We start from the raw sequence: 27,959 nt of genomic DNA, 5'->3' as shown, positions 1-27,959 counted from the left end.
AGATGGACTGGAATCCCGGTGCTCTGACTTTCAGGCCTGGGCCGCTCAGTTGTTAAGAGAGGGTCTTTGGCCAGGAAAAGGAAGGGAGGGACCCTGTATCCTTCGTTTCCTCACCTGCGAAATTGGGTCAAGATAGGCCCTTCTGTGTAGTGGGGGGGAATATGTGGGTGTGGTCCAGCCTAGGGGCCAACACCTCATGCTAGCAAAGTGACATGGTGTAGTGGAAAGAGGATTGTAGCGTCGGGAATCCCCAGAAGTGGTGGTGGGAGGGTGTGAGGGCAGCAGAGGCGGAACTTCGGGAGCCAGAGGCGGGGATTCGAGAATTCTGGGCGGGGCTTGGAGACAACGCTGTTAGATGGGCAGTGGGCGGGACTTGCGATGCTGCGAATAGGGTTACCAGCCCGTGGGCGGGGCTTCTAGAAGTTGGGGCGGGGTTTGTGACGCAGAAGGGCCAGTTCTGAAGGAATGAGAGGGGAGCTGGGCTTAGGGAGCCGGGAGGCTGGCGAGGGGTTTGGATGGGGCAATGGGCGGGGTTCAGAGGAGCTGATGTTACGGTTTTAAGGGACTCTGGGGGAATTTTTGAGGAGCCGGGGAATGTGGCCGTGCCGAGCCAAAGAGGTCAGTGGGCGGGGCTCTAAGGTAACCGCTCCCGGTTCTTTGGGGTCAGTGGGCGTGGTCCTCCGGCCACTCAGAGGACTAGCGGGCGGTGCTTGCGCTTGGACACCGCCTTCCTCCGCGGCACTCCTGCATCCCTCGGCGCGACCAGAGGGGGCGCTAGAAAGAGTGAGGCGTGGAACGCAGGGTGGGAAGCGGGCTTCCCCTCCCGGAAGTGGGCGTGGTGCTCCGCAACCCGGTGGCCCTGGTTGGGCGCGGTGCGGCGCGGGGGCGGGGCCTGCGTGGAGCGGCGGGGGCGGGGGCGGCTGTCCGCGCCCCTCCCCCGCGCGGCGCTCAGTGCCAGGCGGGAGGCGGTAGCGGCTGGAGGCTTCTCCGGGCTTTGCAGCGGGGACTTCGGCAGCGGCGCCTCAGGCACCTCAGCCCTGGTGAGCTGCGCGCGCCCGGCGGGGCGGCTTGGGAGCGAGCCGGACGGGCGGACGGACCTGTCCTTTCAGCGTGTGCCGGCGCCGGCTGACAGGAGCGGGCGGGGCGTGGGACAGGGCCCGGTGGAGCGGACAGGGCTGGGTGGGCGCGCGCGGCGCGGATCCTTGGGCCGGGGGTCCGCCCTGGCCGGTGTGCAGGGGTCAGGGGTAGGGGCTGCTGCGGGAGACTTGGGATCCGGTGGGGAAGGGAGTTGGGGAACGAACCGCTCGGCCTGGGGAGAGTGAACCCAGGTTCCTGTGGGGAGGAGGCTGCCCTGGGGAGACTCTTAGGGGTCCGGAACCCTCCTGGCCGGGCGAGGAGCTGAGGGGGGACGAGGCTGCCCCGGGAAGGGTTTTAGGGGTCAGGGCTCCGCCAGGTTGGGTGGGGTCTTGGGTGGGGAGGGGCTGCTAGAGGCTAGGGCGCAGAGCCCGGGGGGCGCCAGGCCTGGGAGGCGGGACTTGAGCCGCCCTGGGGAGCGAGTGGGTGGGGGGTGGCTAGGGGCCGGGCTCACGTGGCGCCGGGGGAGCTGGTCCCTGCGTGGGAGGGACGAGGGCGGTGGTCCGGCCTGGGGGTTGCCAGCTTTGGGGTACGAGGCCGGCTCTGGGCACTGAAGAGCTGGGTTGGGAGTCGGGAAGGGCGGGGCAGGGCTGAAGCTGGGGTGATGTGGGTGGGGGCGACTCGGGAGGATGAGCCGGGCTTTGGGAACGGAGGGCTGGGACTGGCGGGGGAGGGGCGGGGGGGCGGGTTGGGAGAGGAAGAATGGGGCAGGAAGGCTGCAGGGTCGGGGGCCTGGAGCGTCCGCGTGAACTGGGTGATTCAGAGATACGCTCGCCTAAGAGCGGAGCAGCTGGCGAGGGACGCAGTAAGAAGGAGCGAGGTGCAGGTGGGGCTCCGCTGCGCCTAAATGACTGAGGATGAACTCAGACGTAGAGGTGGGAAATGCAGGGACCGAGCCCTCTCCCGCCTGTCCACACAGGCGCGCGCACACAGCTCTGTGTCTCTCAAATGACTTGAATGTGTTGGGGGGAAGTGGCAGGCTGCGGGGAGAGCCGAGAAGAAAGGGGCTTCCTCTTGCAGGGAGGCGCTGGCCCTGCCGTCCTTTTTTGGGAGTGTTAAAAGGGTTTTTGATCGCTGGAAAAGGAAACGTACGCTTTACTGCATCGCGGTTTAGAATCACATCCTATATTTGGCCTTAATGTAGGCTGTCCTTGTTTTGTGGTGTCTGAAGTCCTTGCTCTACATGTTGCAAACGTGGGATTCAGTGTGAGAAGCAAATTGCAAGTCGCTCATCTCCCCCAGGAGAGCAAGAGGCCTTTCTTTCCTATAATACATTAAAACAAAATTGCATATAGTGCGCGTTTGTAAACTGGTACTGGGTGGCGAATGTGTTTACTTTTGCAAATAGTTATCACAAAATATAATATTAGGCCCTCTCACTGCAGCCTTCCTGCCCGGGATTACATCCTCAAACAGTACTTGTAGGGCTCGTAGTCACTCTATGTAATAATGCATTTCATTGTCCTTATCTGGCAGAGCTCTCCTGACACCAGGGCCTGCTAGAATAGACAGAAACATGATTAAGTATAAGCGGTTGCTTTGCACCGTCTGTTCAGTTGTGAAGGCAAATAGATATCTGTTTATATGACTGCACTTTCTTCATTCCCTATAAAACTGAAGAAATGGGAAAAATCTATTTTGGACTTGATTCTGTATATTTCAGAAAACTAATTTTTTTTTTTTTTGGCTTGGAGGTACATTTCAGAGTCACAATGTTTGGGTATGAAGCCTAATAGTAACTCTTGGGTCTGAGAGGTTGCATAAATAAATAGGGGGGGAAAGTGAAATAAAAGTGGGAATTGTATATTAGGCCTTGAGGTGCCATGTTTTGTGGTAAATGTTTGTCGTGTGTACTGGGTATAAAGGTTGGGTACACACCTTTTTGACAAATCTGGAATGTGCCTTGTCCGTGTTTGTTTTTCATTATTTGTGGAAAGTACATTAAAGCTTGATGGATTCTAATAGACGCATACCAATGAGAGATCACTGCACAAAATATTGAATTTTTCGTGATTATTTGTTACTTTGCCTGCAGATTGTGCTAATCAGAAGTTATGTCGATTACTTTATATATAATTTGGGATTAGATTCAGGGTTGACAGATAGGACTTACGGTGTGTGTGCTACTTCATTATTTTTTTAAAAATTGAAGTATAATTGACATGTAACATTATGTTAGTTTCAGGTGTACAACGTAATGATCTGATATTTGTATACACTGAAATGGTCACCACAATAAGCCTAGTTACAGTGCGTCACCATACAAAGTTACAATTTTTTTGTGTGTGTGTGACGAGAACTTTTAAGATTTATTCTCTTGGCAACTTTCAAATACGCACTGCATTATTATTGACTATAGTCACCGTGTTGTCCATTACATCCCATGACTTAATTCATTTTATAACTGGAAGTTTGTACTTCTTGACTTCCTTCACCCATGGCATACAGCACTTTTTAAATACTTGGATTTTTTTGATGTAAGTTTTATGCTTAACGCAGCTGTCACTTTTGAGATTCACTCCAACCATGAGGAGAGTCACTCAGATGCCTATGAAACGGAACGTTCAAAAGGATAAGTGATCAGTTCTTAGTTATGTCACTGGGGGGTGTGGAAATTCAGTTCTGTATGATGGCAAATTATTTCTTAATACTTTGATTTGTCACCAACGGTGCTTTAGAAACATTATATTAACCAGGTTGTTTTACCTTTGACTTCTTTTTTCAGAGGTGGAACAATAATAAATTTGAGTGCCACTTTCAGATTCAGGGTACAAATCCTGTTTGTTTTCCTTTTGATGACTTCCTAGTGTCACCTTATTCCTGTCAGAACTCTTTTCTGACACTTGTATGTCTTTTTAAACTTAAGATGCCTTTTCTTTATTAAAACATGGAAATACTCATGAATATTTCAGTATGACCTAGTACCTAGAATGTTAAGTAATAGAATCTCTCTGGGTTTTCATTGCCCTAGTTCAGATGCTTTAAAATGAGTGAACAAGATTCTACACTGCTTTTGAGAGCTTATTTTGTATTTCAGTGGCACATAATGGAATCTTTTTTGTTTTATAACCACTTTATTGAGATATAATTTACATACCATACAGTTCACCCATTTAAAGTGTACAGTTCAGTGGTTTTTAGTATATTCACAGAGTTGTGCAGTCATCACCACAATTTTATTTTTTTTTATTTTTTAATTTTTAAAATAAATTTATTTATTTATTTATTTTTGGCCACGTTGGGTCTTCATTGCTGTGTGTAGGCTTTCTCTAGTTGCGGCGAGCAGGGGCTACTCTTCCTTGTAGTGCACGGGCTTCTCATTGTGGTGGCTTCTCTTGCTGCGGAGCATGGGCTCTAGGTGCGCGGGCTTCAGTAGTTGTGGCTCACAGGCTCTAGAGCGTAGGTTCAATACTTGCGGCACACGGGCTTAGTTGCTACGTGGCATGTGGGATCTTCCCAGACCAGGCCTCGAACCCGTGTCCCCTGTATTGGCAGGCAGATTCTTAACCACTGTGCCCTAAGGGATGTCCCTGACCACAATTTTAGAACATTTTCATTGCCTCCAAAAGAAACCCCCTACCCATTAACGGTCCCCTGCCCCGCCCCCCCAATTCTTCTCCCTCACTTGCCCTAGGCAACCACTTATCTATTTTTTGTCTCTATGGATTTCCCTTGTTTTGGACATTTCATATAAATGGAATCATGCAATATGCAGTCTTTTGTGTCTTTTATTAAGCATAGTGTATTCAAGGTTTATCTATGTTGTAGCATGTATAAGTACTTCATTCTTTTTCTAATGGTTGAAAAATATTCCATTGTATGGATATATACCACATTTTGTTTTTCCATTCATCAGTTGGTGGACGTTTGGGTGTTTCTCCATTTTGGCTATTATGAATAATGCTGCTGTGAACATTTGTGTCCAGGTTTATGTGTGGATATATGTTTTCCTTTCTCTTGGGACTTACTGGGTCATATTGGTTACTCTGTGTTTAACTGTTAGAGGCACTGCCAGACTTTTCCAAAGCAGTTGCACCATTTTACAATCCCACTAGCAGTGTATAAAGGTTTCCGTTTCTCTGCATCCTTGTCAACACTTGTTATTCCCTGACTGTTTGATGCTAGCCATCCTAGTGGGTGTGAAGTGGTATCTCATTGTGGTTTTGATTTGCATTTCCCTAATGGCTAATGATGTCCAGCATCTTCTCAAGTCATTAGTGGACAATTGTGTATTTTCTTTGGAGAAACCTCTCTTTAGATGCTTTGCTCTTTTTAAAATTGGGTTATCTTTTTGTTGTTATGAATTATTTATATATTCTAGATACAAGTGCCTTATCAGATATATGACTTGCGAACATTTTCTCCAGTTTGTGAGTTATCTTTTTTTTTAAAATAAATTTATTTGTTTGTTTTTGGCTGCGCTGGGTCTTTGCTGCTGTGCATGGGCTTTCTCTAGTTGTAGCGAGCAGGGGCCACTCCTCGTTGCAGTGTGCGGGCTTCTCATTGCGGTGGCTTGTCTTTGTTGCAGAGCACGGGCTCTAGGCGCGTGGGCTTCAGTAGTTGTGGCACATGGGCTCAGCAGTTGTGGCTTGCAGGGTCTAGAGCGCAGGCTCAGTAGTTGTAGCGCACAGGCTTAGTTGCTCCGCAGCATGTGTGTGATCTTCCTGGATCAGGGATCGAACTCGTGTCCCCTGCATTGGCAGGCGGACACTTAACCACTGTACCACCAGGGAATTCCCTCCTTTCACTTTTTGGTGGTGTCCTTTGAAGTAGAAAAGTTTTTAATTTTGGTGAAGTTTAATTTATGTATAATGGAGTCCAAACTGATAATGAGTTAGAAATTATTTAGACCTTAAATCACATCCTCACTGGTAGTTTGGTTATATAAATTAAAATCCAAATGTGAAAGGATTAGGGAAAGATTTGAGTTAGTTCTACATCAAAAAGGGTTCATCAGGGAACATATCATTACCTGTTTAAATCCTCTCGTGGTCTCCCACCCCATTGTCTGTGGTTAAAGTTCAGACTTAATGTGGTTGTGGATGAGGACAGCTCTGATTTCAGCCTGTCTCATCTCTCACTGCTCCCCTTCCTGTGTTTCATCTCCATTGCCACTCCCTGAACTGTCCAGCCTTAAGATCTTGTGATGCACTTACTACTTGGCTCCCTTTCCACCTGGTGAATCCCTCTTGTCCTTTGGGATTCTCCAGGAAACCTTCCTTAGTCCTCACAGGCAGACATTGTCCCTGCCCTCATGCATCAGACATTCGTCACTCCTGTCTGCTACGAGGAACTGGATTTGAACTTGAGCCCACCGTCTGAAAGGCGCCTTCCCATAGAAGGCAGAATGTGAGAGAGAAGTTCACATGGAAAGCAGACCGAGATTCTGTTGCTCACAGCGTAGTCTCTAGTGCCTACTGGATATTTGCTGAATGAAAGATTATTTTTATTGAAGTTAACTGGAAAGATCCTAAGGTCAGTGGGTTTCTCTGGTTATTATTTACACCTTTGTTGCCTATGTTAAAATAACGTGAAGTACAGGGGTAATTCCTCTCTGCCTTTCTGGCACCCAAGTCCAGCTCTTACCAAAAAATTGCTCAGATGTAAACCGAGTATTTGAAACATTTTCCTGAGGGCAGGTATTCTTGTCCAGGTTCTTTCCCCCTAATAAACAGTGATGACTGGCGCACAGCCTTCTCAGCAGGGCAGATGGCCAGGGAACACATTTGGTTTGGGATGATTTACCAACACCAAATGCAGCAGGCCTAGCCTGGTGGTGCTGAGGCAGTCAGTGCTGGAACTACCCCAGTGCATGCCTGATGGTGAGTGTAAATCAGGTTTTAAAGGTGCATACTTCCTTCCTTTTCATTCTTTTGTTCATGCTCTTGCTTCTGTCAGAGCATCTGATTAATACTTTAATTAAAAATACTGCACTTAGTATCTTCTTGAGAATTAGGAGAAACCAGTTGGCCATTTGGGGTATGTTTTCTGTGTGTTCACTGAAGTGATTGGATTGTGGCAAGGTAGTAAAGAAAAGAAAAATAAATTTCAAATTTGTTCTTTGTCTCCTTAGGCTCAGTGAGCTATCTGTACTTATATAGTTTCTTGCTCTAAGAGTTCTGTCTAGAGAAATTGAGGCAAGGAGGGGTGCAGACCTTCAGAGCCAGACTAAGCTGGGTTTCACTCTCTGCTATGATTTTGTCAATTAACCTACCTCCCTGAGCCTCTTCTGTAATATGGAGATGCTAACGGTACCTTGCTGGGTTTTGCGTCGACACCCAATAAATTTGTGTGCCCTCTGTCTTCACTCTTAAATGTCTGTTTTGGTTTTTTTTCTTAATTAATTAATTTATTTTTGGCTGTGTTGGGTGTTCGTTGCTGCACGTGGGCTTTCTCTAGTTGCAGTGAGCGGGGGCTACTCTTCGTTGCAGTGCATAGGCTTCTCATCGCGGTGGCTTCTCTTGTGGAGCACGGGCTCTAGGCCCGCGGGCTTCAGTAGTTGTGGCATGCAGGCTCAGTAGTTGTGGCTCACAGGTGCTAGAGTGCAGGCTCAGTAGTTGTGGCACACGGGCCTAGTTGTGTGTGGGATCTTCCCAGACCAGGGCTCGAACCCGTGTCCTCTGCATTGGCAGGCGGATTCTTAACCACTGCACCACCAGGGAAGTCCTTAAATGTCTGTTAATGAATGGAACTGGGGAGAATCAAATAGGGTAAGTTTAATATATTTTATTTCTGATATTAAGCTATTGTTGTGTGGATTCCCACTCCTGCCTTAGCATTTTAGACTTCAAATCAAACTTGAATCATTGGAGAGGAAAAAAGTGTCTAATTTTAGGATAGGAAGGTAGTGTTAAAAATGAGGCAGTTTTTGGCCATCTATCTGATTTGGAAATGTCTATTCAGACTACTCTTATTCAGGCCTTATGCTTCTATTCAGTCTGTCTGTCTGTCTATTTTAAGGAAAAAGGTTTAGTTCCTGGCAAAAGATTGATCTTTTTAGGGTTTGGAGGGAGATTGCGCTGCAGGGTGTGAGATGCTCATGGGATTGAGTATGATGTGAAGGGCAGCATTGTGCTACAGTGTAACATTCTGTGTGGGAAGAGCCTCCATAGTCTCATGGGATGTTAAATTAGGCCTGTCATTTGAATCTTACATTAATGACAAAAATTGTTCCTCCTGTTTGCCATAGTCAAGAAAAATCAAATTAATGCAAAGATCGGAGTGAGAGAAACTACTATAAATGGGAGTAGGAAGGCTTGTATTTTGTATGACTGAAGGTAGGAATTTCACAGTACATATTTTTCCCCCTTTGGTCATGCAGTTATCTACATTTAAAAAATTATGAATAATGGATCATACTTTTAGCCCCAGTATCTCACCACCTTTTGAAAAATATATCGTATTGGGGGTTTGGGAGGTTATTTCTCAAGCCCAGAGGTCCTCAACTTGATGCCCGTGAGGATCAGCTCTAGACCTTGGTCCGTCCATCTGCCTGGGCTCCAGCTCCCTGGTGACTCTGAATCACAGCCAGAGCGGAAAGTACCTTGCTGCCTTGTTCCTCATCTGATGGACGAGGGGACTGTGGTCACAGGTGCTTGAAAGACTTGCCCAAGATCAGGAACTTGACTTTCCTTCCCTTCTGCCCCCACCTCCTTCCATGGGTAGTGTGAATTCATTTTTGTAGTAGGTGGTGTAGATTTATACTATAGTGTGAAATTTTTTTTTTTTTAACAGTGTGAACCCAGTGTGCTTACCTTGAGTTTTAGTTCTTGACCCAATGCAACAATTCCCTCTTAAGCTTCTGCCACAGTCTTTTGCCAGATTTACAAACTGAACCTACTCACTGTTTATCACTTCAGTTCATCATCACAATTGGTAGTTAGTACCAATGGGTTTCCCCCCCCACCTCACATCTTCAGATTGTACATGTATTAAACTATGAAGCTTGGTCCAGATTTTCAGGGTTTCTTTTTAGATGCAGTTTGGGGAAACTTGAAAATACGTGGAATCTCTTGGAAAAGCCTTTGGTAGACTTGATTTCCTAGTTTTCATGTAAAGTTCCTTGACAGTATTTTATTGATCCCTTTTTGTGTCCTCAATCATGTAATCTGACCATTAGTATGCAGTCATGGTAAGGATTTATCTTGGCTGTTTCAAAGACCAATTAATATCGCAAAGGTCAGCCCCATTAATCCATCCATATATGAAAAGGCTGATTTTGACAGGAACAACATCCAGCCAGTACTGGAACTACAGACAGGCATAATGAAAACCCCGTGGCATTGGCAGAAGTTGATCATTACTTCACAGCGTGGTCATTCTATCTCCGGGGAACCAAGGCAGCCTGGTAATCTGGGCACGTGGCAGTTTGGTGTAAGAGCCTTTTTTGCCCCATTGCGGACTCATGTGTGTCCCCACGTTCTGACAGTTGCTGAGGCCTTCATTCTGGATGAACAAAGCTGTAGTGTTTCAGTTTCGTGAACGGCCATAAACACACATGGGAAGGGAAGTGTTGGGAGTGTGAAGCCTTTGGGGGTGTATTTCCACTCTTGACATTGTCAGGGTTCTTGACAAAATTCACAAGCTCCCCCTCTGTAGGATGAATGTTTACTCACCATTATTTGCTTACTTCACATGAAAGATACTTAAATTCCTTTTCATAATGGTCAAGCATTCTTTTCTAGTTAAAGACTCTAATTCCTTTCATTCTTAGGAACTTGAATTGAGGCTGGTTTATTAATGTAAGAACTCAAATGCTGCCTGAGCAGTGACTGAGAAACACACATAAACTTGAGCTATCATCTCCGTTAAGCAGAAGGATTTATTAGGAGACTGACTAGTCACTTTACAAGCTAGATGGTGAATTAATTTTGCGGTTAGTAGTGTCTTTAGCTTAACAATGTCATCCGAGTTTTTCTTGGCAAGCAAGAGAAAGGCCAGAGCCAACAAGTGCTGGCCACAGCTCTTTGGGGTGATATTTAATAAGATGCATGTTGTCTGTTTTAGAAATAGAGTAACCATCCCTTAGGCTCTCTCTCTTATGGGAACCACTGTTGCTTTACAGTGTTACATAGGAAAAGGGAAATTGGAAGTATTTATTTATTTAGTCATTCATTCATTCATACATACATACATACATACATACCCTGAAACGTCCCTGGTCTTCTTATGCAGTATAGAGAGATCATGCATGCACTGGGCTGAATTATTATACATTGTCAAGTGGAACAAATGATACATCTTACCTGCAAAGGATAGTTGTGAGTCATGTGGTTCTCTAACCATGAAAGGTTGAGAGCCCAGAGGCAGCTTCTGTTTTGGAGGCAACGTGTACATTCAGTCCCCAACCCAGGACTGGGTCGTGTTCCAAAGTCTAACTCAGTTATTTGGAACTGAGAAGGCATTTTTGGGTACAGATTCAGTGTTATAGTGGTGGGTAGGTTCCCAGCCTAGACTGAAGAAATCTGTTTAATTCACAGCACAGCTTTTTAAACTGTTAATGATGATAGCTGAATTCTGGATCTTGGAAGCTGGGAGTCATGTGACAAAGAAGTAAGGAACCCTGCTCCACCCCAGATGCCTGTCTGTGTAGGCTGTGTGGCATCCAGCAGCCTCATGCCACAGCAGCCCTCCAAGTTCATCTTCCTTCTCTCTTAACTTGAAGCTTCCACTCCGCTGGTTAAGCTGACCTCCTTTAAATAGTAGTCACAAAGTAGATGGTTCAAATTCATTTCTGCTATTGTGCTCCTGGATGGCTACAGTTCCTACTAGACTACCACCGTTATTCAGTGCTAGAAGGACTAGGGCTTTGTCTTATTTCACTCACGTCTCAACCCTTTTAGAGCTACAGTGTTAATATTTTTACAAAGGAAGCTCCTTATTGATAAACATCATCTCTCTGAAATGTTGGCATGTAGTCAGTATAACAATGTTTCAAGGGGAAAGTTGAAGGAAAGCGAGTGGGGTCAGACAGAGCCCATATAGAAGGCTAGCCCTGGTTCCTGGAATCGGGAAGAAGCCTTGCCTGCTTTAGAAAGGTTCCTCCTGTAACCTCGAAAACAGAGAATCTGCTCAGCTTTTTTCAAAATACACAGGATCCTTTTTTTTTTTCTCTTTTCGTTTGGGAAACACAGCTTGAAAGGGTCTTATGTTTTAGCAGTGACTTAGTTTCCAGGACCTTTGAGAAGTAGATCAGGGCAGGGTAATGGTTGTGAGTTGGGGCAACTTGTGCTGGTCCCCGTCTATATCTCTGTCCCTTTATAAACTCTTACCACAAAGCCCCTTCTTTCCTCACAGGGAAATAATTGATCTTTCCTCTTTGTTATTGCCTCTTTGAAGGGTTTGGATTGTCTGGTTTTTAAGAATGTCTTATTGGAGCATTTTATGATGCTAAGTGTGATAAGGATTAGGGACTTGATTTTTCTGGTGCAGTTAGAAGAAGTCTTGTTCACGAAGTGTTAATGGCAGGCTTAATATTTTGATTTACTTTTAAAAGGTATAATAGTTTTAAAAATACATTACAAGCTTTTTCTAGCCCCCAAGTATGTAATTCTTGACGCTGAATTCTCTGTGTGAAGCCTGAGCTCTGTGGGGGTTGAGAGGACAGGGTGGTGGGGAGTCAGTGTCTCTGGGACACTGGGTCGAGGCCCTGCCCCTGCCCAAGGGTTTGGGAAATAGCGCTGGGCTGAGTCAGAGGAGGTGTAATTGGGGAAGAGTAGTGTCAAATGGATAAGGGAGATGGCCCAGATTGTCCAGGGTCATGAGAACAGAATACACATTTATACGGTGTGTTTGCGTAAAAGGTAAGCATAGTTTAGATATGGAGCTGTAAAGGTAGCTGGAAGTGTAATTTGTGGGTATCCCTAACATTATTGATTTCTGTGCTATTCCTAATTACATTTTGGGTTAAATGAGTAGAAATTTTAAGTAAACATAAGTGTGGAATTATTATTTTCCACTTTGTGAAAGTGAACACTAGTACCCACTCTATGCCACGTTCCTTGAAGGCAGAGAATGTCACAATGTTTTTGTGCCTCCGTTTCCAAGCGGGCTGCGTGACACATGGTAGGTGTAAATGTTAGTCGAATAATTGAATTTCAGTTTTACATGGTACACTTGTAATAGTGATTGTTAGTCTTCCCATTTTCCTAGAAGATGAAAGGAAAAGAGGAAATTTTCTGTGGTGTAGAAGGACTACTGATTGTAAACATTTGCCTAGTAAATTATGTTATGATAAGCTAGTCATCATTTTCATTTAAATAAGTGTGTTAGCATATACACACATTTATTTACTGAAACGTTTTATCTGTAAAGCAAATTTTGGAGTTCTGATTATTTAAAGTGTGAATTCTGATGAAAAATAGGGTGGCATCACGTATTGGTACTTTATTGCAAATTTACCTAACTAACTTCTTGAATAAATTGAAAGTACTGGTGGCATGGAGTTCTTAGGGCTTTGATTTGTGGTTTGGTTAGCAACTTCAACTTCAGAAAGAATCCGTGAAGGAACGTCCTAGTGGAAGTGTGCCTTCAGCTGGAGAGTTTTTGTCAAAACAGATATGGGAAGAAACCTAATTTGTATCAAGATGAGGATTTAAAGTTAAGGTAGCCCTAGAAAAAACTGAGTTTCCCTTTCTTGTCTTTCTCCTTTCCTCCAGTTTCTTATCTTTTAATCGACTGCCTGTAAAGTGTCTGCATTGGACACTGAGGGGCCCCTAGGCCCAGCCCCAGGGGAATCACAGGGCAGGTCTCAGCTCATTGCAGTGGCTCCTGGATCTCCAAGGATTTAATGTGCTTGGGTTCATTTAACTTGAGAAATTGACAAGAACCAAGTACATTAAGAAAGGGTGAATTGGGCACCCTTTCAGCTGTTGAATCATTTAGGAGTTCATTTGTGCAATATTAAAATTTGAAAACCTGTAGGCTTTGGTTTATATCGTATTAGTAACATGTGATCACAAAAAAAGAATCATTTTGTAGCTGCATTTTTGTGTGTGTTATTTCTGACCGTTTTTAGAGGTTACTACAAACCATACATGTAGTTTGTTTGTTGTAAATGTAGATTTTTAGAAGAGTACTGTTAGGGGTGGGAAGCCCCTGATCTTTCTGCTAACCTTCTACTCAAAATGCTAAAAAAAGTGTTCTTCCTGCTTTCATTTGAGGCGTATGGAATTTCTCTTTTAGTTACTATTATGCAGTCCAATTAGTTTAACATAAAGGATTAAGGACTATGATTTTCTTTTCAAATCTTTATCCAGTTTGGAGGGAAATTGGATTTGGGATGGTTAAGGTTACAGTTGTACCAGCTAAGGCTGGTAAAAGCTTCTAGTAATAGAGAATTCACTCCCAAAATACTTAGCCCAAATGTTTCCTCCTGAAAGTTGAGTTTTGTTTGTCTCCACTTCCCCAGAGGTAATTTCATTTTATTGGTAAAAGGAGATGTGTGGCGTTTTCCCACTAAAGAACTGAGACCTTCGGAAGGTGTTGGGTGGTGGTAAAGTATTTATTTGGTAGTAACTACATTTTCCCCAGTTTCTTGCACTCTGTTGTTGACACTGATATTCTGAGTTTTTTGTTTTTCCCCTCTTTAGAAGAGAGGTGTGCTGATAAGGAAATAGTTTGTAATTTTACCAAAAAGGATCAGACAAAACAATTTGTCTGAAGGTGCAGTAAGATTTCAAGAGGTACAGGCACACCTCATTTTGTTGCACTTCACAGATACTGTGTTTTTTACAAATGGAAGGTTTGTAGCAACCCTGCATCCAGCAAGTCTATCAGTGCCATTTTTTCCAATGGCATTTGCTCACCTCATGTCTCTGTGTCACATTTTGGTAATTCTCGCAATATTTCAAACTTTTTCATTATTATACTTGGTATGGTGCTCTGTGATCAGTGATCGTTGATGTTACCATTGTAATGGTTTTGGGGCATCACAAACCACGCCCATAATAAGATGGTGAACTCAATAAATGTGTTTTCTAACTGCTCCGCTATCTGGCCATTCCCCTGTCTCTCTCCCTCTCCTCAGGCCTCCCTATTCCCTGAGACACAACAATGTTGAAATTAGGCTGGTTAATAACCCTACACTGGCTTCTAAGTGTTAAAGTGAAAGGAAGAGTCTTATGTCTCTCACTTTAAATCAAAAGCTAGAAATTATTAAGCTTAGTGAGCGAGGCATGTCGAAAGCCGAGATAGGCTTACAGTTAAGCTTCTTGGACCAGTTAACCAAGTTGTGAATGCAGACGAAAAGTTCTTGAAGGTCTCCAGTGAACCTGGAATGATAAGAAGCAAAGCAGCCTTATTGCTGATATGGAGAAAGTTTTAGTGGTCTGGAGAGAAGATCAAACCAGCCACAACATTCCCTTAAGCCAAAGCCTAATCCAGAGCAAGGCCCTAACTCTTTTCAATTCTGTGAAGGCTGAGAGAAGTGAAGAAGCTCTAGAAGAAAAGTTTGGAGCTAGCAGAGGTTAGTTCATGAGGTTTAAGGAAAGAAGCTGTCTCCATAACATCAAAGTGCAAGGTGAGGCAGCAAGTGCTGACATAGAACCTGGAGCAAGTTCTTCAGAAGATCCAGCTCAGATCATTAATGAAGGTGCGCACTAAATAACAGATTTTCAACATAGATGAAACAATCTTCTACTGGAAGAAGATGCCACCTAGGACTTTCATAGCTAGAGAGGAAAAGTCAATGCCTGGCTTCAAAGCTTCAAAGGACAGGCTGACTCTCTTGTTAGGGGCTCATGCAGCTGGTGACTTAAGTTAAAGCCAGGGCTCATTTACCATTCTGAAAATCCTAGGGCCCTTAAGAATTATGCTAAGTCTACTCTGCCTGTGCTCTATAAATGGAACAACAAAGCCTGAATGACAGCACATCTGTTTACAACATGGTTTCCTGAATATTTTAAGCCTACTATTGAGACCGACTGCTCAGAAAAAGATTCCTTTCAAAAATATCGCTGCTTCTTAACAACTCACCTGGTCACTCCCGAGCTCCGGTGGAGAGGTGCCACGAGATGAATGTTGTTTTCATGCCTGCTAACACAGTGTCCACTCTGCAGTCCACGGATCAAGGAGTTTCGACTTTCAAGTCTTACTATTTAAGAAATACATTTTGTAAGGCTGTAGCTGACATAGATGGTGATTCCTCTGATGGATCTTAGCAAAGTCAATTGAAAACCTACTGGAAAGGATTCACCTTTCTAGATGTCATTAAGATCATTCATGATTCTTGGGAAGAGGTCAAAATACCAACATTAATAGGAATTTGGAAGAAGTTAATTCCAGTTGTCATGGATGACTTCAGTGGAGGAAGTAGCCGCAGATGGGATGGAAATAGCAAGAGAAGTAGAATTAGAAGTGGGGCCTAAAGATGGGACTGGATTGCTGCCATCTCATGATAAAACTTGAACAGATGAGGAGTTGCTTCTCATGGATGAGCAGGGAAAGTGGTTTTTGAGGTGGACTCTACTCCTGGTGAAAATGCTGTGAAGATTGTTGAATTGATAACAAAGGCTTTAGAATATGACATAAACTTAGTTGATAAAGCAGCAGCAGAGGACCGACCCCAATTTTGAAAAAAACTTCTAGTGTGAGTAACATGCTATCAAACAGCTTTTCATGCTACAGAGAAGTCTTCCGTGAAAGGAAGAATCAATTGATGTGGCATACGTCATTGTTGTCTTATTTTAAGAAATTGCTGGGAATTTCCTGGTGGTCCAGTGGTTAGGACCCTGTGCTTTCACTGCCGAGGGTGCGGGTTCAATCCCTGGTCGGGGAACTAAGGTCCGGCAAGCCGCGCAGCGTGGCAAAAAACTAAAAAAAGAAAAGAAAAGAAGAAAAAAAGGAAATTGCCACAGCTACCCAACCTTCAGTAACCACCACCGTGGTCAGTCAGTAGCTGTCAACACAGAGGCAGGACCCCCAGCCAGAAAAAAGATTATAACTCTCTGAAGGCTCAGATTAGATAGTTGGCTTCTAACAATGAAGTATTTTTAAATTAAGGTGTGTACATTTTTTTTAGGCATACTGCTATTGTACGCTTAATAGTGTATAGCTACAGTATAGTGTAAACATAACTTTTATATGCACTGGGAAACCAAAAAATTCTTGTGACCCGCTTTATTTTGAGATTTGCTTTATTGTGGTGGTCTGGAACCAAACCTTCAGTATCGTTGAGCTGTGTATGCCTATATACTGCTGCTTTTTCTATAGGATGGCTGAAAATTCATTTTTATTTTAAACAGTGTTAATTTCATTTTCAAATAGCCTGTTCAATATGTTTTTTGTGTTTTGGTTTTTTTTTGGCTGTGTTGGGTCTTCATTGCTGCGTGCGGGCTTTTTCTAGTTGGGGTGAGCGGGGGCTACTCTTGGTTGCGGTGCGCGGGCTTCTCATTGCGGTGGCTTCTCTTGTTGCGGAGCACGGACTCTAGGCGCGCGGGCTTCAGTAGTTGTGGCTCACGGGCTTAGTTGCTCCGCGGCATGTGGGATCTTCCCAGACCAGGGCTCGAACCCGTGTCCCCTGCACTGGCAGGCGGATTCTTAACCACTGTGCCACCAGGGAAGCCCCTGTTAAATATGTTTACCTTCGAGCTCTGGGCACCTCTGTGGGCAAGCTACCTTAATTTTGAAGCCACGGATCCAGTTATTAATCTGAAAAGGCACAATAAGTAATTTAAATATTTTCCCTATGTTTTTGCTCTTTTCAGACACCCTACTTGTAAAGAGAAAGCTCTTGGGAGCTGCTCCTAAGAAGTGGTTCTTCGTTCTGTATTGACTCCCTGCCCCCGTGAACTTCTGTGTCCCAGTGTTTGTCGCAGCAGCACAGTGATGTTGGTGTGAATAATTGATTGTGGTGTCTCCTCCTGGAGACTGTCAGCTTTGTGAGAGCCGGGCCCGTCTCCTTGCTCACCATTGCATCTGCAGCGTCTAGCATCACGCCAGGCGCACGGTCAGAGTTCAGTAAATAGTTGTTGAATAAATGCATGATGAGTGACTGGGATTAAAGACCTCTTCAGCATTCACAGTCGAGTGTGTGTGTTATGTGTATTACCCCGTGGGTGCTGCTAACTCCGTTCTCCTTGAATTGTGTGTTTCATTAGGGGATGTGGACTGGATCCCAGTGAAAGAAGCGTTCTCTATAGATTTGTAGGCTTTAGATTATAATAATTATATTAATAATAGGATCCTAGAAATAATTTATTTTAGTTCTCCTATTTTATAGATGAAGAAACAACCAACCATAGGACTAAAATGATTTAGTGGTTAGGTGACTGTGTCAGGATAAGCTAGTCTTGAATCCAGGCCGGAGTTATTCCTACTCTTACCTCCCCTTGAAATATGGTCAAGAGTATGTTTATTTAATCACTGCTTGCCCAGGGTATAGGGTATTATAAAGGGAAGACAGAAATTCTTCAGTTGAAGGAGATTACTCTGTTTTTTTGACATTGCTACTTTTGCTATGGCTAGCCTTATGAGGGTCTTCATAAAAATGCCTTAAAAAAAAAAACCACAAAAAGATCTTGGAGTCCAGTAATTTCATTTCCTGGTATAAGTATATTGCCAAAGAATTATGAAAATTTTATTCCAAGAGAAACTCCATCTGACTAAGTAGTGGAAACAGACTTAGCAAGTTTGAACAGTCGTACACAGTGTGCTTTCCCCCAGTTGTTGATAAGAAAAGTAGGTCATCAGTATAGAAAGAGTATTTTGAAACACATTGGTCATTAATTTTTAAGTGACAGTGCTGGGCCAGTCATGGCAGTAAAAGTTCTGCAGTTGGGATGAGAGCTCTTGGGATTAATTTGGCTCTTTGAAGAGAGAGGCAGAGTCGAAATTCCGAGCCTGATCTCCTGTGGGGCACTTTAGCGAGATGCTGGCAGCTCAGAGGATTCTACTCAGTTCCACCGTGTTGTCTGGGCAGGCAACGCCTGCTGCTGTCTCTGATGGGGGTTTCTTCAGCAATCCTTTCTCAAAGCTCCAGGGAGGGGTATAGTGGGTGTGTTTATAAAGATGCTGGTGATAAGCAGAAAACTGGGAGATAGAGGGATTGTAAACATGTCATCCTGACACATTATCTTCTGAAAAATCTGCTCTTCCTTTGATAATGTAATAAAAAAAAATTCTGTCATTGAAGAGCTAGAGATGACCCCTACAACCTTGTAATCTCATGTGTTAGTAACTGTAAAATTCATGTCATGTCATTCTTCTTTATTTTAAGGGAGTTCCAGGCCCTTTTCGGGCATCTTTTAGTTGTAAAGGGTCTCTTTAATACAAGTGTGAGAGTCGATTTGAGGATTTGGGGTTTCTGTATTTAGGATCTTTATCTGTTGCTATTTTGCTGTCCATGTCATGCTCATTTCTTTTTTTTTAAATTTCAGCCTTACTGAGTGTAGTTGACACACTGAATTGTAAGATATTTGAAGTGGGCCTCGTGGTGATTTGATGTACGTATGTAGCTCGTTTGGTCTCTTGTCAGACTGCGTTTTCAGCAGTCACTCTCAGAGCTGTACGTCTCACTCTGTCATCGGGGAGTGGGGAGCGCCTGTGTTGATGGCAGGCAGCCCCCACTTCTTTCTGTAACCAGTTCCTAAAATGAGTACAAAATTGTAAAGTGTGAAAGTAGGAGTTCTTTTCTCAGAAAGCTTTAAAAAGAGTAAAAGCCTGTCCGTTGCACCTCACCTTTTAGAACTTGTCCTTGATGTGTAGATTCCAGCCTTTTAGGCATGTCGGTTCAGGCTCTTGGACAGTTGAGCACAGAGTCCTCTGGCCTAAGCCTGAGGGTTTTCAGTCAGAAGCAAAGATTGGTTTCCTTTGGCACAGCTAATGCGCTCTCTCGTTGGTCTCAGCATGTTTGAATGCGAACAGCCAGTTTGTGTATTGTATAAAGTGTGAGCCAAGCGCAGTTTCCTATTTAAAAATGGCACCAGCAGGCCAGGTGGAGCTGTGAGCCGTGGAGGCAGCACCCCATGGAGCGGTTCTGAGAGGTGTCACTGGCTGACGTGGGAAAGCCAACCTGTATGTGTGTGTGGAGTTTATCACTGAAAAAGTATGAAAGTTCAGGGGGTGAAAAGTTGAATTGCCCCGTACTTTGTGGTTCGAGGTCATCATGTCTCTCTCCAAAGTCCTTTATCTTTGGGCGAGTCACACAGTGTCTCTGGGCTGAAAATGAAAGGCCGGAGCTGGTGACCCTTTTTATTCCAGGCTTCTGTGAGGACCCAGCCTGGATGTTTCTTGGTAAATCTGACTTGCATTTCTTTGTCTTTTCATTCCAAGAAACGTTTAAAAACCAAAATGATAATGGGTTCTTGAGTCGCAACAAAGTGCACTTAGAGTCGGTATGCCTCCTTCTTAGCATTTTAACCTAGTACCTGGGTGGATAATGGGATGAAAGCGTTTGGAAGGCTATAATGAGCGTGAATTTTCACCCTTTACTTTCGCCATTCTTGGTGTCATGATAAATTGAACCAACATAAGGGCTGTTCCATACTTGCAGTCAGTTGTCTTAAGTGGAGTGCAAACCTTTCAGCCTTAGCTGCTGTGTATGAGGAATGTTGTGTATCTATCTGACTTTCTGCTGTGCTTTATATAAAGCAAATTGTTGCATGTGGTCTTTTTTCTTCCTTCGTAAAACAACTTCTATTAAAGTAGGTAAATTAGGCATATTTTTCTTGAGTATCTCGTATATGAATCTGTTAATTAAGGAATTGGATGCAGTACAAATGATTTGTTAGGTGAACTCTTCAAGTGTCACTGATGAATTTTGTTTAAGGACATTCAAAAAAAAGCACAGCTGTCTCATATCCAGAAATGATGAACGTTGAATTTTTGTATTTAATCAGAGCACCTCCCGTATTTGCTTTCGGTGTCTGCTTTCTGGTGAATGTGTCTTCTACGTAGGCTTACATATTACCTTTCCAACTTCTTACAAAGAATTTTTAACTGTTGGCGTTGACATTTAAATAGCTGATTTCGGGACATTTGTTTCCTCCTCTGCTGTCCTGCTTGCCACTTTCTATTAAATAACGTGTCCGATGTCTCCCACATTAAAAAGGGCCAGAAAAGCATCAACTTAGAGGGAATGTGTTCTTTCCCTGTTGGGACATTCTGGAGTCTCCTGTGGTTGCTGCTGGCTAGGGGACGTGCTCAGCCTCCTGAGTCCTTGAGTAATTGACGCTCTGGAATGGTCTCAGCTAATGTGCCGAGCAGGATTTTGCTGCTAGTAGGGGTTTTCCTGTATGTGTTCCTAGCAGGATGTGTTTCCTTTCATACAAACCATAGAAGTGCATCTGCTGGAATCTTTAAACAGGAAAATGTCAAAATTGTCGTCATTTTTTACGAGATTGATGGAAGTAGAGAGAATAGAGAACAGGTAGTAACATTTATTCAGGTGTTTTGAGTATATTTTATTTGGTGCCATTACAGTATTGTAAACACCCTGTCTTGTCTACATTTTTCCCTCCCAATACCCAACACATTTCTTGTATGGCCTGTGAAATAAATTTTCTCTGTGTGACTTGACTAGGCAGTACCATAAGAAGCACGCCTTCACACTCTCCTAGAGGTTGAGGATGATCAACTGATGTAAGATGGAAATTTTCTTCTGAGAATGATTTTTAGCAAACTTTACTCTGATGCTTGTAAAATAAGTCCTTAAACCATGGACCTTATTTTTACAGCTTGTTCTTGGTTAAGATGTTTACCCAACATGTAAAGAAAATTTTAATCATTTTTGTTTCCTTAGATGAGCTGTTAAGTATTGTGGATATTGGTAGTCAGCTTTTAGATTTTCTTTATTTGAAGCTGAAAACAAGAATATATTATCTACTCATTAGAAATTTATGTGGGAATGTAAAATTGGTGCAGCCACTATGGAAAATGGTATGGAGGTTCCTCAAAAAATTAAAAATAGAGCTACCATATGATCCAGCAATTCCACTTCGGGGTATTTATCCAAAGGAAACTAAATCACTGTCTTGAAAAGATATCTGCACCCCCGTGTTCACTGCAGTATTATTTACAATAGTCAAGATAGTGGAAACAACCTAAGTGTCCATTAACAGATAAATGGATGGGAAAATGTGGTATGATGGAATATTATTCAGCCATTAAAAAGAGGGAAATCCCGCCATTTGTGACAACATGGATGGATATTGAGGGCATTATCCTAAGTGAAGTAAGTCAGATAGAGAAAGACAAATATCTTTTCAATATATCAGGGGTCCACAGCCTGTTAGGAATCAGGCCACACAGCAGGAGGTGAGTGGCAGGCAAGCGAGTGAAGCTTCATCTGCTGCTCCCCATCGCTCGCATTACTGCTTGAACCATCCCCGCCACGCCACCTCGCCTCGGTCCATGGAAAAATTGTCTTCCACGAAACCGGTTCCTGGTGCCAAAAAAGGCTGGGGACTGCTGCTGTATATCACTTACATGTTGAATCTTAAAAATGAAAACAAAAACAAAACAAAACTCAAACTCATGGAAACAAAACATTTTGGTGGTTGCCAGAGGTGGTGGATTAGGGGGGTGGATGAAATGGGTGAAGGGGTCTAAAGGTACAAACTTTCAGTTATAAGATAAGTAAGTCCTGGGGATGTAATGTACAGCATGGTGACTATAAAAAAGATAGATAAATTAAAAAGAGGTTTACTACGATGGCTGCTGGACAATCAAGACTTAACTCTTGCTTGGCCTTCAGTATCATCTAGAAACTTGGGCAGAGGAGACGTGTCTTTGTTTCTAAAACTGAGGTTTCAACCACATCCCAAAGAGAGCATTTCATAGTTGGGCCTGTGCTCTCAACCTGCTTTCACATTGTCTTTCAAAGACACATCAGTTTTTATTATAATGAAAACCATTCTAGAATAGTCCCAGTCTTATTGGAAATTTGGTCAGAATGATCAATTGCATATTATAAGGCCTTGGGTAAGGTTTGTAATTCCCAACATTTTGTGGAAATTAAAAACCACGTTGCATTTTTTCTAAAATCAGTTTATTTTGAAATTTGTAAACATTTCTTTCATTTGCTTAATGAATGACTTATTGCTACATTGTCTCCCTCTTTATTACTACGAGGATCCTTTATTACTGTGATAATCGTTAAGAAAAGGCCCTATGCAGTTTGAAGAATTTGTACTTGAAAGACCTAATGAGCAGGCAACCTCTCCAAGGTTGAACTCTGACAAGACATTTAAAATTGAGGACTTCCCTGGTGGTCCAGTGGTTAAGACTCCGGGTTTCCACTGCAGGGGGTGTGGGTTCTATCCCTGGTGGGGGAAGTTATGCATGCCTTGGGGTGTGGGCCCCCCCCCAAATTGAATGTACTCTATCCTTGGACTTTGTGTCTATGTATTAGTTCAGGATTCTTTCATTTACTCCTTTTAATATAACTGAAAATTAGATTTCTTTATAAAATGCATTAGTTTTGGGGACACTCTAGTTGTATAATTTGGAACAAGATATTTAATAAAAGAATGCCTAAGTTTGATGATATGACCGTTTGGAAATTTATAGCCAAACGTTTAAAAAATTGGTGAAACACTAATACCATTTGATAATGCAGGCCTCTTTCTTGAGAAGAGGGGTTTTTTTTTTCTGTAGTAAACAGCATGCTGAGGTGGGAGAACATAAAATTTTGTAAAGGTTTCTTGATAACTGATACTAGTTCATTAACGTGAAAATCATACTTTTGGCTCATAATCAGTAGGAAATTGATTTGGGTTTTCTCCCTTTGGGTAGGGAAACCTATTAGCAGTCTCTTAAATAATAATTGTTGACATTTATTGGACAGTGCTTATTACTATGCTTCAGATTCTGTGCTAGGTGCTTTGCAGATTTTTAAAGAACAGCTTTATTGAGGTATAATTCACATATCATACAACTCACCCTACTTGAAGTGTACAGTTCAGTGCTTTTTAATATGTTCACAAATATGTGCAACTATCACCACAAATTACAGAATATTTTCATCACTTCGGAAAGAAACCCTGTGCTCTTTAGCTGTAACCTCCTATTCTGCAGTACCCCTTCCTCCCCTCCAAGCAACCGCTAATTTACTTTCTATTTCTCTAGGTTTGCCTATTCTGGGCTTTCGTGTGAATAGAAATCATAATATGTAGACTTTTGTAATTGGCTTCTTAGCGTAATATTTTCAAGGTTTATCCAAGTTGTAGCATGTATTAGTAAGTACTTTATTTTATTTTATTTTTTAAATATTTACTTATTTATTTAGGCTGTGCTGGGTCTTAGTTGCGTCATGCAGGTTCTTTAGTTGCGGCATACAGAATCTTTAGTTGTGGTGTGCGAACTCCTAGTTGCAGCGTGCATGTGGGTTCTAGTTCCCTGATCAGGGATCGAACCTGGGCCCCCTGCACTGGGAGCTCAGAGTCTTAGCCACTGGACCACCAGGGAAGTCCCCTACTTTGTTTTTTTATTTTTACTTGCCAATTAACATCCCATTGTGTGGATATATCACATTTTGTTTTTCCGTTCACCCAGTGGCTATCCAATATATGGGTTGTTTTCACCCTTTGGCTGTTGTGAATACGCTGCTATGAAAATTCCTGTACAAGTATTTGTGTGAATACCTGTTTTCAGTTCTTTTGGGTATATTCTTAGTTGTGGAGTTTCAGGGTCACATCATAACTCTGTTTAATCATTTCAGAACTGCCAGACTGCTTTCCAAAGCAGCTGCACCATTTTACATTCCCGCTACCAGTGTACGAGGGTTCTGATTTCTCTGCATCCTCATCCATGCTTGTTATTCTCTGGCCTGATATTAGCCATCCTAGTGGGTGTGAAGTGGTATTTCATTGTGGTTTTGATTTACATTTCCCCAGTGGCTAAAGATGTCCAGCACCTTTTCATGTGCTTATTGGATGTTTGTGTATCTTTTTTGGAAAGATATCTATTCAAGTACTTTGCTCATTTTTAAATTGGATTATTTGTCTTTTTATTATCGAGTTGTAGGAATTTTTTATATATTCTAGATACAAGTGCCTTATCAGATATATGATTTCCAAAAATTTTCTCCCATTCTGTGGGTTGTCTTTTCACTTTCTTGATGGAGACTTTGAAGCACAGAGGTTTTTAATTTTGATGAGGTCCATTTTGTACTCTTTTTATTTTGTTGCTTGTGCTTTTGGTGTCATATCTAAGAATCCTTTGCCAGATCCAAGGTCATGAAGATTTATTCCTATGTTTTCTCCCAAGAGTTTTAAAGTTTTGAGCCCTTATAGTTATACCTTTGATCAGTTTTGAGTTAATTATTTTAAATGATGTGAGGTCAGGGTCCAGCTTCTTCTGTATGTGGCTATTCAATGGTCCCAGCACCATTTGTTGAAAAGACTTATTTTCCCCCCCATTGAATGGTTTTGGTACCCTTGTCGAAATCGCTTGACCGAAGATGTACGAATTTATTTCTGCACTTTCAGTTCTATTCCGTTGACCTATATGTCTGTCCTTGTTCTGATTTTGTCAGATTTTTGTGAGATGATCATGTGATTTTTGGTTTTTATCTGATGGATAGATGTTACATTAATTGATTTTCAGATGTCACACCAACCTTGCATTGTGGGATAAGTCCCACTTGGTCATGGTGTATAATCCTTTTCATATGTTGCTAGATTTGGTCTGCTAGTATTTTGTTGAGGATTTTTGTGTCTATATTTATAAAAGATATTAGTCTAGTTTTCTTGTGATGTCTTTGTCTGATTTTGGTATCAGTAATACTGGTCTCATAAAATTTGTTTGGAAATTTGTTCCCATCTATTCTTTGTAAAAATCTGTGAAGAACTGGTATTAATTCTTTAAATATTTGATAGACTTCAGCAGTGAAGCCATCTGAACCTGGGATGTCAGATGTTGTTTTTAATTCTTATGATGGGTATCATCCCCCTCATTTTATAGATGAGGAAACTGAGGCTCGTAAAGGTTAGTGGCAGAGCTGGGATTTGAATCTGGATTACCTTATGTTAAGTACTAAGATGATAACAATAGCCGACATTTATTGTGTATTTAGTTACGTGTTTTTAACCGGACAGGGTACTTTAACGAAATCATCTCCTGCTATAGTCCCATTAGCAAATGCTCATTTAATGATCACTTCAACTTTATATGTAATGTACCCATTTCCAGACAGAGAATCTGACACTTAAGCAGATTATGACTTTGCCCTACTGAACCACGGCCAGGAAGTAAATGGTACAGCTGTGCTTCTCACTCACAAGGTTGCCTGACTCTGGAGCCTGCCCTCTTAATTGCCTTTCTCTATTGTGTGCAGCAAAAGCAGCTGTGCCACATGTGGGCAGCTGAGCCCAGATCAGATTCGACCTTGGATGTGAGTGGCCTGGCCCAGACAGCACAGCACTCCAGGAGCCCCAGCTTTTCTCACTCTCTCTGCTCTGTAGCTAACACTGTCATCCATGGTTGTAGCAAAAGAACCTATCATTCTGACTTCGTGTAGTTAGGTGAAAATTTGTGTAACATATGTCACTCTGTGTAATACAGAAATGACTTTTAAAGGTGTGTCAGCCAGCTGGCAGATTTGTGTGATGTCTTTCAGTGAAGACATTCAAAGCACTTTCCATATTTATGTTAATATTCATATTGTTGGTGAGATTAGATGGTATCTTGACCTATTTGAGTGAAGAGGAAAGATTGTCTCCATTTTTCAGGTTGAAGGGCTTCCTCAAATGTCCGTTAACATTGAATCGTGGGCCCCAAAAAGCTGACCCAATGCCTGTGTGGGCAGGGGGGCTGGGTGGGTGGTGGACCTCACAGAGGGCGGTGAGGGCTGACTTCCTGTGGGGCAGGGTGGGTGCTCTCTCAGCAGGCAGCCAGCCTTCTGGCAGCTCCCAGAACACAGGGCTGGAGGCTCCGCTGCACAGGACCAGGTCGTCTGTGTGGTACCTGCGTACGCGTGCTCACCTGTGCTGGTGTTGTCCTGGCCAGGGCCTGCCCTGTGGCTTCTGGGGCGGGTGAAGGGTGGCCCCTGACTGTGCAGCACTGGAGGAGCAGAGCTGGGTGTCTAGCTGCTCCTAATTAGGCTTTTGGTCAGTTTTCCCAGCAGCCCCTCTCCCACATCTGTTTCCCTTCTGAGCGCTCGGCAGTTTCACCGTGGGCCTGGGGTCCTTCTGTGAGCCGCTCCTCCTGAGACCTCAGCTGAGTGGAGAACACTCACTTCTGCCAGTTACACTTGCCTGACAGCTTTCCTCTTGCACAGTTTTGTGGTCACATTTGCTCTCTTGTAGGCTCCTTTCCAGTGTCCTTTCGCTTGTCCTTTGGTGTTTACACCAGCTTTTGTTCCTTCCCTGTCATTTTGTTAGGATTTCAGGAAGGAGTGGAGGTAAATGCCATTTGTGTTTCTTTTGTAAATTACCTCTTCATGTCCTTTGTGTAATTTCCTACTGGGATTTTCATGTTTGGAATCTATAAAAACTTTATATATGAAGGATATCAACTCTTTGGCATATGGTGCAGTTCTCCCTCTTCTTTGTTAACTTTACTTTTGAAACACTTGCTGGAAGGTAATGGCAGGGATTCCAGCTTCTGCTGACTTGTGCTGATGGTCGGGTAGGGAAATGGATCCTGAGACCAGCTGGCTGTACATTGGCTTTTGTATGGATGTGCTTTTCTTTTGGTTTTCACCACCTCGTGGAAGCTGTCTTATCTCCTCCAGTTTGAGAAGCAGTCATACTGTTTCACAGGTGGAGGACCCCGGCCAAGTGGAAGCAAGTCATGTGCCGTCTCCTCCACCAGGTGCTCTCAGCCTCTGGTCCTGGTGGTCAGCTGGGAAGGTCTGGCAGCAGCTGGGCTGAGGAACACACCTGCTCACCAGCCTGCCAAGGCTTTGTCGCCTCAGCCCAGCCACACGTCCTAGGCTTGGAGAGAGGCCGCTTCTGCACATGCCTTGAAAGGGTAGAAGGAGACTGGCAAAACTAACTTCTCTCCTTTTGTGCTTAGCAGTGGGCCCAGAGCCACGCGGAAGGGAATTCAAGGGGAGGAATCAGCAGCAGCCCTGCATGTGTCCCATTTGGCACAAGTGGACAGGTGTTAGTTAGCCCTCCTGGCCTTGGGGATCAGGGCGACTGGTTTTCAGCTGAGCTGTGAAGGTTTGACTGTGTTCCATCTCCACTTGTGTTTTCCCGTGGCTCCCTCCTCCCTAGCCAGCGTGAACGGAAAGTCCTGGCATTAGCAGACAGGAAAAGGACCCTGCGGTGCAGCCCAGGAGACCTCAGGCAGGTGGGGCCGCTGATCCTAAAGCCTGAACGCTGTCAGTGCACATGTCAGTTGGACAACCCAGTGGAAGTTGGGGTCCGAAATGACCCATGAGGAAGCCTGGGAGCACCAGCTTGGTGTCACTTCCTGTCCCCTAGGCCCTCTGGTTTACTTGGGAAGTGGCTGTGGTGAGTGATCAGCTCTGACATCCTGGTTTCCGTTACCCTCCCTGAGTTTTTCTGTTCCTCTGTCTCACTGCCGCTGCCGGGAAAACTCCAGGCCTTTCTCAGGCCCGGTTCACCATCACAGCCTCTTAGCCCAAGCCCTTGCTTTTCGCTTCTTGCTGTCTAGGAAGTCCAGTGTGCTAGCGTCAGGCCTCTTGTCATCCTCGTCTCTACTTTCCATTAAAAGTTTTGCTACTCTTTTCCAAGACCTGGCTTCTGCCCCATGGTAGCAGTCAGCACCAGGAGTTTGGTTCCGAGTTGCTCTGATTGTCCTGCCTGTGTTGGAAACCTCTTGAAGGCAGGGGTGGTTTGCTTGTGTTGAATTCTCCACTGCATGTAGTTGGTCTTGTGGAAACACTCGTGAGCAGGCTCCGCTCTCAGACCAGAGTG

General features: G+C 43.6%; 1 protein-coding gene across 4 annotated transcripts in view; it reads left to right on the top strand.

Annotated features, from left to right (window-relative positions):
* The first annotated feature begins 485 nt into the window (after positions 1 to 485).
* CORO1C (coronin 1C) overlaps positions 486 to 27,959 on the top strand; it is an 81,353-nt gene continuing 53,879 nt past the window's right edge. Inside the window, exons 1-2 of one of the 4 annotated variants that reach the window (XM_082417530.1) lie at positions 921 to 1,040; positions 16,839 to 17,080. Coding sequence is in view for 1 of the 4 variants with exons in the window: in XM_082417528.1 (XP_082273654.1) it covers positions 516 to 618 (103 nt within the window). In the remaining 3 variants the exon portion in view is untranslated. Of the gene's footprint in view, positions 619 to 907; positions 1,041 to 6,395; positions 6,610 to 16,838; positions 17,081 to 27,959 lie in introns of those variants that run through there. The other 3 variants (XM_082417528.1, XM_082417529.1, XM_082417531.1) reach the window with 3 other exon arrangements.

The sequence above is a fragment of the Balaenoptera physalus genome (assembly GCF_965194825.1).
Source record: "Balaenoptera physalus genome assembly, chromosome: 12".
Taxonomy (NCBI): domain Eukaryota; kingdom Metazoa; phylum Chordata; class Mammalia; order Artiodactyla; family Balaenopteridae; genus Balaenoptera; species Balaenoptera physalus.
This window is presented reverse-complemented; position numbering and strand designations above follow the sequence as displayed.